At 32.9% G+C, this 13294-nt stretch overlaps 1 protein-coding gene and 1 long non-coding RNA gene across 11 annotated transcripts in view; one reads left to right on the plus strand and one right to left on the minus strand.

The window, feature by feature from the left end:
- LOC136795790 (uncharacterized) lies at positions 1–5466 on the plus strand. 2 transcript variants are annotated; one of them, XR_010843460.1, is made up of 3 exons: positions 1–225; positions 3143–3262; positions 5105–5466. It is a non-coding gene; the product is annotated as an uncharacterized lncRNA (long non-coding RNA). The 2 variants fall into 2 exon arrangements; XR_010843459.1 differs by lacking the exon at positions 5105–5466 and adding an exon at positions 4864–5010.
- Positions 1578–13294, minus strand: part of LOC106689705 (uncharacterized) — a 27167-nt gene continuing 15450 nt past the window's right edge. For 2 of the 9 annotated variants that reach the window (XM_014434838.2, XM_014434836.2), the window contains 7 exons: positions 11145–11330; positions 9721–9835; positions 8741–8895; positions 5932–6078; positions 3823–3850; positions 1965–2051; positions 1578–1888 (listed from right to left, as the gene is read on the minus strand). In XM_014434838.2, the coding sequence (XP_014290324.1) occupies positions 1972–2051; positions 3823–3850; positions 5932–6078; positions 8741–8895; positions 9721–9835; positions 11145–11330 (711 nt within the window). In that variant the 3' untranslated portion in view covers positions 1578–1888; positions 1965–1971. Of the gene's footprint in view, positions 1889–1964; positions 2052–3822; positions 3851–5931; positions 6079–6101; positions 6273–6901; positions 7135–8740; positions 8896–9720; positions 9836–11144; positions 11331–13294 lie in introns of those variants that run through there. The other 7 variants (XR_001344486.2, XR_002945504.2, XM_024362623.2 and 4 more) reach the window with 7 other exon arrangements.

Genomic DNA, 13294 nt, shown 5'->3' on the forward strand with positions numbered 1-13294 from the left:
AAAACCAAATAATTAAATTAATTGTTATTTTATAAGAGGTACAATTAGGGTATATATGATGATTACATTTGGATTAAATCCATATTAGAGATGAAATGCATCAGCTGTTTTTTTTGTATTTTCCGAAGATTTCAGATTGCTCAAGTGGCCATGTATCTCTGTGGGTTATGCAGGTTTTTATTAAAATGAACCTTTCTTGATCATCGTACAGCATTTATTGGAAAAGTAAGTAATTAAAAGTTTATGAAGTTTGTCTGTCGCAATTACAGAAATCAATGTTAGTTATGTAAAATCACTTGAAGTAGTGTTCGGACGGTCCATGTTCTGTCAGTAATTGAGTTACTTCGTTACTCATTCCTGAATGAGGTCAGTTCTAATGGATTTTTTAATGTAGGACAAGGGGACTGAACTGTAGTCGATGGGAAGCTGAGTATGGTTTTGCCAAGCTGTGGCTCTTTCATTACCGCTAACCCCACTGTGACCTTTAACCCATTGTAATGAAATTTTAATATTTTCATTCGTTATTTTATGTTATGCCTAATTGCCTCGGTAAGTAAGTTGTGGTTGTTTGAATTTTTTACAGGATCTATTAATATTTTGTTGTCTGTGTAAACATTATAAGATAAGGTGGGGTAGTCTGTCTGTCTAGCTATATACTGTGTGGCAATTACTGATAATTTTTCAGCTTGATTGTTAGAGCAATGTGTTGCTCATCATAACAAGTGTTATGTTGTAATGTAAAAGCACACCCAGTTTTCTGTCCATGTTAGCTTCCGTCAGTATAGGTACCGATTGTTAGCTAGTTGGAATTGTCTAAGTCTTCAATGTGTTGTCTTAATTTGGCTTGCAGTGGTGGATGTATGTATCCATTGTTTAGATTTTTATTCAATACTATTTGTCCGATGTCTTTGTTGTTATAGTTCTGTTTATTAATTTTATAAACAGTCGTCAGTTCTTTTATTTTGTATTTTATCAGTAGAATTCCTGTTAAGCACACAGGCAGCGTCATAGGAGATTGTATGAAAAGCTCTAGAGATCTTCATTTCAATTATTCTTTGAACTCTTTCCAGTTTTCTGAGGTTCCGTTTTTTTATAGTTCATGATTCCGAGACGGGTACCTCATAAAGTAGTTTCGAAACTATGACACCTTCATATATAACTCTTAGTGCTTCCGCTTTCAGTCCCCTCTTCTGTCTTGCGGCAATCTTTAATCCGTTTATTGTCTGTAGTGTTTTGTTTGCTACCGTGTGGATTTATGCTATCCAGTTCAGAGTAATTAATACTTTCTCTACTCTCTGGAGTTGCTCCTGGTCACTAACATATATTCCTTAATTCTATTCTAATATTTTAAATGGAACAAATTGTATTTATAACTATTTATGTCATCCATGTTATGATATGGCTAGCATTAGTTTATTGTTACTATTACATTGGTCATTGTCAGTTACCCCTTGTCATAATATATATATTTTTGTGGATCTTTATTAGTCAAGAAAAAAGGTTATCAATATATTCATATATAGTTATCTTGTTTCTATTTTTATTAGAAAACTATAACTCAGATCAAAACATTGGCACGCAATTAAAATAAGTTTTACTTATCTAAGTGTTTTCTTCTCTCCCTGCAACCCCTGACCAACTTCTTCAATTTCTTTTGAGGTTGACTAAATCTAAAACCATGATTCATTTCTAAATTAAATAATTAATCCTGTTAGAGGAATTATAATTATTTGTAAATAAATCATTGGACCATGATTTACTGTTTAAATTAGCAGTAGTAACAGTTTTTCTTCTTTAATCTTGATATAGTTCTAGATATTTGGTCATTAGAAAAACATTATTCTTTGATCGATTCTGTAGTGCCTCTTTGTTTGTTGAGTTTTCTTATCTAAGTAAAGAATCAAACGTAATCAAATATTGATCAATTATCATGATAAGAAAAGAAAATGAAACAAGTTACTTACAGATAATTTAACTGATTCTGTTAAGACTAATTCCCAAGTAACACGTGGGGACCATCCAGCTTAGGCTAGATTTGGATCTCTGTTTGCCTGTTTAGGAATTATAATCAATAATATATATATATATCGTAAGGACAGGACATATATATACATGTATGTGTATATTATTATTATTATTATATATTTTTGTAATTTCCTCTTCTTCGATAAATAGTTATTTTATAAATATAAATAGTTTAGATTAGTTTGGTCCATGTATTTCCACCAAAGAGCAAACTGGTCGACTTTATCATGGATAGAAAACTAACCAACTCATCATTCAGAAGTTATGGGGGCAAAAAGAAACATTTCAAATTTTTTTTTCTTCCTTAGCCACAGGAAGTGGGCTATTACACCATTTTTCCTCTCACAGCCCAATACAATTTTACTTTTACTCTTATTTGGTCTACATCCTGCTGAATATCTTCCAGACCAATATACATTAAAAGATGGTCTCCATCCATGTCTCCCACATTGTATAGAGGACATTTCGGTGAATCTATGATGCCAATTCGATAGAGGTGTTTTTGGAGCAAATCATGTCCTATTAGAAGGCGAAAACAAGCCACTCCCTCAGCTCTGCTAAGATTGCCAGGATTTTGTTTATCTTTATGCAGTAGGCTCTCCCACTTCTTTCCTTCCGCTTGAACTTTGTGTTCAGCACTTGTCCTGTCTTTACAATAAGAACTTATCGTTGATTTTAATGTTCTGTAGGAAAGTGGTTGAACAGGCTGGTTCTCTGCACAACTGAGCTTAGCTAACTTGTCAGTTTGTTCATTACTATGTATACCAACATGGCCAGGTATCCACTGCAGAGCTATAACCTTTCCTCTTTTCTTCATGATAGCATCCATGTTTCTACACTTTTCTTCCGTGGGTGATCCTGCGACACCTAGTGTTGTTAATTTTTGTATTTCAAATATTAAGGATGGCAGCATACGTCCATCTAAAGTCTGGTGAATTTCTGCTATGTTGAGTTAGTATATTTAAATTCTTTCAACTTTTGTTGTTTCCCTACCATGATTATAGTACAAATTAATCCAGGAGAAAATAGAATAGGAGAATAATTATAAATGAAGTATTTATATCATAAATCATTGGAATTAAATCAAAACCGATGTGCTACAATAGATGTTTGCCAGGGAGAGTGGATGCAAGGGCCAGTGGAGTGAACATCTCTTGGAGTGCTGAGAGCCTGACCACCCCTTGTCTACTGTCTGGTAGCGTAAGAAGACATAAAGAATCAACAGTCACCAAAGGAGGTAATATAATTGGCTCAATGTAATAATAATAATTCGTTTGCCCAATGTAGGGTTAAAAAAATTTGTAAAAGTACCGATTCATTTAAGTGTAATTGTGTTCTGATTGTCTAGAAAACCCACCCTGAGATAGAGTCAATAATTTAAAATAAAATTTTTATATGTAGTTAATATTTAATTTATTCATTTAAACCTTTTCAGCATCAAAGCTATATTTTAAATCTGAGAATAATAAAAACAATTGAATTCCTTATAATTATTTTTAATAAATTTTAAATGTGAATGTAGCCTTCAAAACTTCGAAGGTATCCCTAAAAAGTTAAATAAACACTAATCTGATAGGTAAATGTCCGAAAGGTTGACCAAAACATTGGCGGAAGGATTGCATCAAGACTGATCTTGTGTATTTAGGTGTGAATGGACATCATTGGGTTGATGTGTGTGGACAGTGATCGGTGGTAATGGCATCGAACCTTCGTGTTCGGTTCTATTTTTATTACTATGGCATATACTTAATTCATATAAATTTTCTTTTAAATATAAAATGTGAAAAAAAGTGTTACCTTTAACTCCGGGGGGAAACTTGGCATTCTGTAACATTACAATTTTTTTTTAAATAAGGCAAAAAACCATATAATAATAATATGTTGTTACATATTTTTGTGAATATGTCTTTGTACATTCTCTTTGTTTTCAATTTTTTTTTCCTATATCACATTTACCTTTAACTATTTGCATATGGATGTTTATTGTATTATTATGCAACTCTCACTGTGGCCCCATTTACTTAGATGAAATATTAATTAAAAATGTGATGCTTGAAAGAATTAATTGATATATATTTTTTTATTTTTTTGGAATTAAATTATATACATTTAAATTAGGATTAATATTCACTATTATATAAAACTGAAGAGTTTGTTTGTTTGAGTTCATTAATCTCAAGGAATACCTGTCTAATTTGAAAAATGTCTTTTTTGTTAGCAAAACCGTTTGTCGAGGAAGGCTTTAGGCTATATAGCTTCATACTACTACCCTTAGGAATGGAGCAGTAACCATTTAATAAAAGCTTTTGCAGAATTATAGCTGTGATCTTGCCATGACAATGGATGTGAAGCTGAAATTTTGAAGCTGGTTTTGAAAAATACTAATATTTGGTGGTTAAAGAAAATTTTATGATAAAAAACAAATATTGTTATGACTCTAAAACTATACTTATGTAAAATTATAGTGGTTTATTTTAAAGAAAATAATACTCTCTTCCAGACAAAAACAAAAAACCACTTAAATTGCACCAGTAATCATGTGTATTCTACAGACATCTGTAATCCAAATCTAACATGTATAAAACAACGGGGCACTGCTCGTAGATTTATAAAATATAAAAAATAAGGTAACAGATATTTCAGAAACAAAGACTTCTATCCTTGTTCTAAAGACAGACTTCAATCCTCTTCTTTTTCTTCCTTGTATACCTTTTCTAGCCAGCAGGAGTCTCTATCCAATGCAGCCACTCCTCTATCCCTTGCTTAACTGCTTCATATGGTTGAGTGATTTGCTAATCTGCTATCCAATTCTTCTGCCTCAATCCAGTTTAACTCTAGGATGTCCATGTGGTCTCCTCCCTGTTGGTTGAGCTTCCAATATCCATGTCTTCATTCATGTGTCAGATATGCGTAAACCACTTCAGCTGTCATCTTTCCAGATTGGTTTTGGTTTCAGGAACTTCATGCTGCTTTTAATTTGTCTGGACAAAGCAGTGTTCTATAGACTGTATGTGGATGATTTACTAAATTTACTAATTTACTTATCAATGTGAATATGTTTTGACTATACTTGTTTCAGGAGTCTTGAATGTATTAATCAGGAATCTCCACTTGGTAACTGAGAATTTTACCGGTATTGGATACTTTTTATAATGTGGCATTGACCCATTATGGAGCATCCATTTAGTTGAGGAAGAATCAAAGAAAAAAAGCCTTTTTGAATAAATATGTAGATATAGCTTTTATAAAGAAGAAAATAATTCTTGTATTGATACAATCCTGATTGTTATTGTGTGTATGCTATTTACCATGCATTATTGTATTTTAAAAATAGCTTTTACTTATTTTATAATGATAAATTTTATATATTTGATTAGCTTATAAATAATTTATTTGAAACTGTAGCATACTTTCTGTTTTTAGTGGTGTTAAGACATTGCACAGGTACCTGAATATTTTTCAGTATTTTTTATTCTTATTATAGAAACATTTGGCTATGCTGAATAAGATGAAAAATCAAAAATCTGCACAATAGATCATATTGAGCCTATTGTCTTTCGAAATATCGACTAAGCAGTTGTAATACTAATTTGATGTGTTAAATGTTGTTAAAAAGGTGATTTTTTAAAATAATAGAGTAAAGAGAATATGACGAGCCACATGATGTAAATTTGTCAGTAGAGCAGTATCGACAAATTCTGCAGTGAATAGTTAATGTTTTATATAATTCATGTTCCATAATATTATAGGTAAATATGTTGGAATTGTAATATTAGACAACCAAACACGATAAATTGCTGTCTATAGGAACAAAAGAGCATTTTGCAAAAATTTTAATAATTTTCAAATTGTGGCTTGTCATATTCTTTCCCCAAGCCATTCAATTATTTAAATGCAGATAGTTACCGCAGTGGTAGGAAGGAAAGTGGCGATTTGAGGTAGTTTGGCATTCCATTCATAGTTACAAAATTCTTCTCTCCAATGTGGCTCTTGCGCAGGAACTGAAATCTTAGCGATCAACTTTTTTTCTGTGTTGCTGTCATCTTTAGAGCCCTTCCATTAAGACTATGTTTAGTTATTTTGATGACAACATTTGGGCCACATTCAGCAATAGAGACTAATTCGCAAAATATTAGTTAATGCTCTATTATTGTTCCTTGAGTATCACTCCATGTCCTGCAGAAAAGATTAAATCCTCCACCCTCATGTTTAAACCATCAATGAACTCATGACAAAAAATATTGAACCTACAAAATGTGTGATATCTCAGTATTAGAAAATGTTTGAGGGGCTATCTTTTCATAAAGTATAAGCAGTTACTTTGCGGATTAGTTCCTTTCTGCTGAATGTTTGTTATAATAATTATTAAAGTTGATTCTCTAAAGCCTTTTTTCCAACTCAGTAGTTTTCAAGCTAGTGGGGTGATAAATATTCTAAAATAAGTACAACAATCTGACTATGAATTTGAAGAACATTAATTTATAATGACATTAATTATGTTCATGAGGCTAATTTAATTCTGCTGACATCTATGTATATTTACATTTCAAATTGGTGTAGTTTTTAAAACTTTAATTGTAGGATGATAGTCTGAGTGGCAGTCAGTAAAGGTACAAAATAGTAAAAAACTATTTATTGGTAACCGATGTTTTACCCTACTTTGCAAGGCTTCGTCAGAGCTAAATGAGAACAAGATACAAACATTGTAAAATATGACAAAACAATTAGAATATAAATAGAAAGGGAGTAGAAAGTCAAAAAAAAAATAAAGAAACAAACTAAGTTAAGTAAATATTAATATACATGAAAAAAAAACTAATAAATAATAGGCACAGTAATGAGTACTAGAATTATAAATTCCTGTACCTATACATACCTAGGATGAATTAAATGTGCTACTGAGTCCATTGTGCATATTTTTGAAGGAAAGGAAGGTGACAGATGTTGAAATGACAACTCCAAAAAAGGTTTGTTAGATATGTTGGTATGCTAAAGGAACCCAAAAAGCGAACCTACTGTATTTTTTTGCTCAGCCCTTTTAAAAATATTACTTGGAGTTTTGGAATTTAGCAGGAGTACTGATTACTGTGATGATGCTTTTCTCTGAAACTTAGTTTCATTTTAAAACATTTAGTGAAGTGATAATACTGTGATAGTCGTTAATAATGGTTATTATATGATAGTATGTGGAATGGTGATGGGGCACAATAATGACATGATTACCACCTTTTTTTTCCTACCCTCCTATTTATTTTGCTAGCGAATACAATATATAATAATTCAAAAATACTATATATACAATCAGCCTTGTGTTACTCGAAGGTATTTTAAGAAATGTAGCAGTCCACTGAGTGCGGGAAATCGCATACTCTTATTTGTGCGTTATATGTTGAGCTAGGAGAGTCCCCTTGGCTGATGCACCACCTTATTTTTTACATAGCCCCAATAGAATAATATTATTAAAATAAAACTATATACATTTATTTTTAACATTTGTCCTTTGACTGGGGCAGTGCTTCATTCTAAGGACTGATTGAGATAATTGATTTGTGATTTTTCAACAAGTGATCAAATATATGAGGTACACCATCTTGTCCCCACAAAGGTGCCACATGTACATCTCATAGAAAACATTGACGTCCAGAGGCCTTTTAATTTTGAATACATTCGGGCTCATCCAGCTGGGCCCTGTTTCATAATGAAAGCTAATAGTATTAGTTAATAGTACAAGTGTAGAAACTTGTGTGGTTATGGTTATACTAATACTTATTTTTTTCATGATAGGGATGAGTATTACAGTGATATTACAGGAATTAAAAAATACTAAAGTACAAGTATGTGTAATTGAACTAAGATAAATCTAAAAGACTAATAGTATTAGTTTGTACTTTATTATGAAACAGGGCCCTGGTCTCAGTTAATTGATAATATCGAAAATAATGTGGCATCTATCGAGTTACATGACTTTATATACATTTTTGTTCGATAATTAATTAACTGTTCGTGATCTAAATTTATGACTTAATGAGCTTTGAATGTCTTCTAGAGGGCGTTGCGCGTTGAGCTGGTGTGTGACGCAAGTCGGACATAAATTTGTGCGGTTACAATCTTTCTCATTTAGTGATAAAAATTAGATTTTAATGCTTTTCATATGGTTTCTTTAAGTGTATGTGTTTATATTTTGTATAATGTTTAAAATATTAAAATTTATTGAACTTAGATTCACAGAGGTGTACGATCGGATTAAATATGAAGCATAAAAAGGGATGAGTAATGTGTTGTGTACCATCTAGAAACTTGACATAAATATGATTCATGAAATTTTCTGGTAATCATGGATAGTTGTGAAATCCTGTTTTGTTATGTTGGCACCTCTATTGGGTGTTCAAGAGGACTGCTAGTGGAAACTCAAAAATCTTTCTCATTTTATCATCTGCACAGCTCTTTGGAGACGATGGATATGTGGAAAACTTTTACAACACGGTCTCCCATACCTGGATACTTTAAGAAACGGGAAAGAGGTAGCTTTCCTTCTAGAACATGTCATTAAGAAACTTCAGCCAAATTACAATCTTGGAAAATCTTCTAGTTTCAAGAATATGATAACATTTGTGGAGTGTTGGCGTTGTATTAGGAATAATTTTGAAGAAGTTACTAAATTAGTTTAAAATATTATACGATATGGTAAATAATTAAGGAATCAATGATGCAATACTTCATAATGGAGGTAGAGCCTGATAACTATGATGCTCTTGAGGGTATATCGCAGTTGGCCCAGGCGTGCTGAACTGACTGGTATTATAGCTATTGGTTTGTTCAGTTTTATGATAGGAGCCCAGCGTATTTTTTCAGAAAGGATACTGCAAACATCTGCATAAAAATTATTAAAATTAACTAGATTAAGTTTTTTTATGTTAATTTACAATAAAATACATAAATTACAAAAAAAGAATTTTTATGGCTAGGGTTTGTTATATGTGGGAGTTGGCATTCTTATGTTCTCCAACTTAGGACAGGAAAACGGGTTACCAACTTATTTTAGTCAGAGTGGGAAAAGGATTTATTTCGAGGGTCAAGCACGAAATAAAAGTAAACCTCCCCAGGCCAGATTCGAACCGACCCAGCTAATGGCGCGAGAATTTGTGTGTGAATTAACAAATTCGGCCATCCATGGCCTTTTAATATTTTGCCATTCATATTTATAAAGGTTCAGTGGGAGTGTCATTTATTAGTTTTCTATAGTGTATTAGCGGATAGCTTTGTACAACCGTATTTGTAGAAATCTTGTATTTTAAGGTAAAGATCGTATTTCTGCTTGTGATGACTGAGGATATCAATAAGGCAAACCCTACTCTTGAGTCTGAAGCGGCGCAGGTTCCAATCTGGCCTGAATCCTTCGACTTTTATCTAGTCGCGATACCTCGGAATACCGACTTTCCTACTCAGGTTTGAAAACTTAGGTTCTATTACTAAGTAGGCCTCTTTCCAAATCTCTAAACTAAGGATTCAGTAGTTTAATCTTGCATTTATATTGATTTCAAATATCAAACCTTAAGTGGTATTAAGGTTATTATTCTGTTGAAGAATAATCAATATAACGATAATTTTTAATTTAAATGTTTTGAATTATATACGAAGTTATGCATAAATCTTTCATATGCACGAATCTTAATTTCGCAGTGTACTAAACTTTACCTGGGAGTCGGTCATCGTTTGCCAGGAATTCTTCATATTCAGTTTCCCAATATTCTTTTTTCTTCTGTCTTTCGCTATGCTTGCGATTGCGAAGATGGTTTTCAGGCTGGGGTGACTAAATAAGAAGCTGCAGTCATTGATATTACAAGTATTTGTTCTCAATATTATTTGAGTATTATTCTATCAAAAATAAAATTTGTAGTTTCGGACAATTGTTGTTTAGAAAAGGCTATGGGCTTATGCAGATAAGCTAATTTTTTTATTGATAAAATTGATTTGTAATGACAATTTGAGAGAGGGAAATTTAATTGTTGAAATGACTCAATAATGTTAAGACGTAGAATTTTAATATGTAAATGTTTTTGTTTTTTTTGTTCCTAAACCCCATGATGTGTAGGGTTTGACGGTGGGAGGGGAGAGAGAAGGTAGAGGGAGGTTAGTGTGAATTGATGAAATCTATCTCTTTTACTGCATTTGAAAACGATTTTAAGAAGGGACTAAGGAAAGGGAATATGACGGATATTGATTGGAAGATAGTATTGTGTCTGCTGTCTGATTACAGGACTCGTTAGTTGTCTTGTAAGTAGTAAGATAATCCTGATACTGATTATGTGTGTTTGCTGACTTTGTGGGCGTCCTGTTGGTCTGAATGTCTGAAATAGTGGATTAGTGTGAATTTCGTCACTGTCGGCAGTCCGAGGGACGTTTATGGATATAGCAAGTTTCTGCTCTTTGGTAAGAAGTATACTTCACAATACCTCTCAGGAAACTACTCTTAAAATGTTGGAGTTTCTTTTCTGTTGTGGGTGCTATGTCAGCCAGTAAGCCAGCAAAGGTGCTCTGTGGAGGAAGCCCAGTCTGAGTATAATATTGAAAATCAATAATTTGTGGCGGAGAGAAAGATTAGACTTTTTTTTCAGATCTACCCCTGTTCAAACCAATAAGGGATATAACTTATTTTTTCCAGACAATGTAATTTATAAGAGATGGAGGTGACAAATATTATTTAATATGCTAGGTTATCGGTTAGCATAAAACGAACCGACTCCATGTCTCAGAAACTATTTAATATACTTCAATGTTGAACTGAACTAATTAGAACAAATCCAATAGTTTTTGAGAATCGAGTATAGTTAGCTTCTTTATTGTTTGAATTTACATTTTTTGTATAATTTGACTTGGCTAGAAGTGAGAAGCAGAAGGGACTTTTCCGATGTATCTATGAATAAATCTAATTCATTTTTTAATTGCGCGAATGTGAAGATTCGCTTCGGAACTAGTCTAAAGAGAATATTTTGTTGGAAAACAAATTGTAAAATCTTCTATTTAAAGGATTTTTCTCAAAATTGCGATAGGTAAGTTGTTAAATTGTAGTTCTCAACATCTGAAATAAAAAATAAATAAGTAAAAACAAAGATATTTACCTTTGGTGGCTTACGAGGTGTCATTTTCCGTTCAGCTTCATCTGTAATCTCATCTAGTGGAGGGAAGCTTGGAAGCAAGCCGGTTTGCTGGAGCAGTGCGAACATTGCTCTACATTTTTTCTGCACCTTATACCTCTGATCCAGGAGTGGTAATTGAACCTCGAATTGGAAATAACCTTTGAATTTCTGTGAAAATACCGGATTCATTTTTGTCATTATCTTTGTATAATGGATGCAAAGTTACACATACAGTTTATTATTTAGGTGTTTTTATTATTTACCATGTTTGTATTCTATAAAAGGTGAATTTCGTTAAAAGTAGTGCTGACTGTCAAAGTAAGTGTATTCTTAAACGCACTCAACTAAGATTGATTAGAATGCGAACTGGTTCCAATAGGTAAATTCAATGGTAAGCGAATACAAATCATAGATTTGTAAATAGCTTCAGTTTAAATTACAATTATACGAGTGGTCACATAGGCCGGTTAGATTAGGGTTTATAAGATGCAAAAGGTAGGAAAGTAGATTTTATTATATTTCAGGTATAATGGGTAAAAACAATCTCGGGAGAACTTTGGCACCCTACAACCTCGATATTTTGGGATTTTTTAAAACGATTTTCGCCAATAATTCCTATAACGGTGTCTTATTGCGAAAAAAGCTATAATAATAATTTATTATCATTATAGCTCAATATTATATTGAATATTGAACAGATGAATTGATTTTTAGGTTAATTTTATTTACCGGCTGGACTACGCAGTCTCAGGCTGAACCGTCAGAGGAACCTACTTTAGGCATGAGAGTTTAGAACTGTTCATTTCAGGTTTAATACAATACTGATATATTTCTTTAAATAATTTTGTTACGGAGTTAAAGATCCTATTTCAGCCTCTTTTAGTCATAATAAACAATCTTCCACAACTAACACAGTCGCTATGCTTTACATATGGTCATTAAAGAACTAAATTTCACAACAGACAACATCTCAATATTATTTTGGAATACAAAAGAGCTTCTACAGCAAAAAAAGGAATCAGAAATACTCTTAAATGACAAACGTATCGGAATATTACTCATTACAAAAACTCATCTAACCAACCGCTCAAGACTTATTCCGAGCCACGGCGGAGCGCGTATTTTAACTAGGCTTAAGCATTATCCCCTGCCATCATATGCTTACTATACAAGCAGCTACTATCGTACATCCATGTCAAAAAAAGGACACCACCATTACTGCAGTGTATTGTCCTCCACGATTTTCTGTTACAAGAGAACTTTTTCCAATTGAAGGTGACTACAATGCGAAATATACCCAGTGGGGTTCTCGACTCTCTACTCCAAGAGGAAGAAGCTTGTAATCTGCCGTTCGCAATCTTAATCTATTCACATTTTCTCCTCACTATCCTACCTATTGGCCCATGCCGCAGAGCAAGTTACCGGGTCTTTCAGAATTCTTTCAGGTTTCAATCCCTGTTCATACAGAATTGAAACAAATTTCGTAATATCATCCAATCACTGTGGGGTTTTCCTAGTACTTAACCAAACCTTGAAAAATTCGGATGAACAGTGCCCCATAGCAAAGAGATTGGTTGATTTGAAACACTTTCAAAATCTTTTAAATGAACGGTTAACCATTCATTTTGCGTTAAATACTGCATCCGAAGTAAAAGATGCTGCTGAGTTTCTCACCACTCAAGTACAAAGAGCACCTTATGAACCATCCACAACTGCTCCAGTTAAATAGATCACATCCTTCCAGAATACCCTTCTTTCATCAGACAACTCATAATGGAAAAACGAAGAGCTCGAAAATGTTGGCACCGAACACAATTCAATGCAGACAAAATTATCTTAATAATAGGTTAAAAACCGAATTGCGTTAGTTCTAAGCCAAACAATTTGATATTTACATTTCCCCCTTAAATCTTGAAGTGGGAAGTTTGTAGAGATCAATCAGAAAACATCAAGAAAAGGACACTTCCCATCCACTGAAAATTACTCCAACTGCTACCTACGACATTACTACAGATGAACAAAAAGCAGAACATTTTTGTGACTATATATCCTCTACCTTCAGACCTAGCTTACAGCTCTATAATCCACAACATGGGTCCACCATTCTATCATTTGGTGACTATATATCCTCT

Source organism: Halyomorpha halys, unplaced genomic scaffold, assembly GCF_000696795.3.
Source record: "Halyomorpha halys isolate HHAL.00 unplaced genomic scaffold, Hhal_1.1 Scaffold1432.1, whole genome shotgun sequence".
Lineage (NCBI taxonomy): Eukaryota > Metazoa > Arthropoda > Insecta > Hemiptera > Pentatomidae > Halyomorpha > Halyomorpha halys.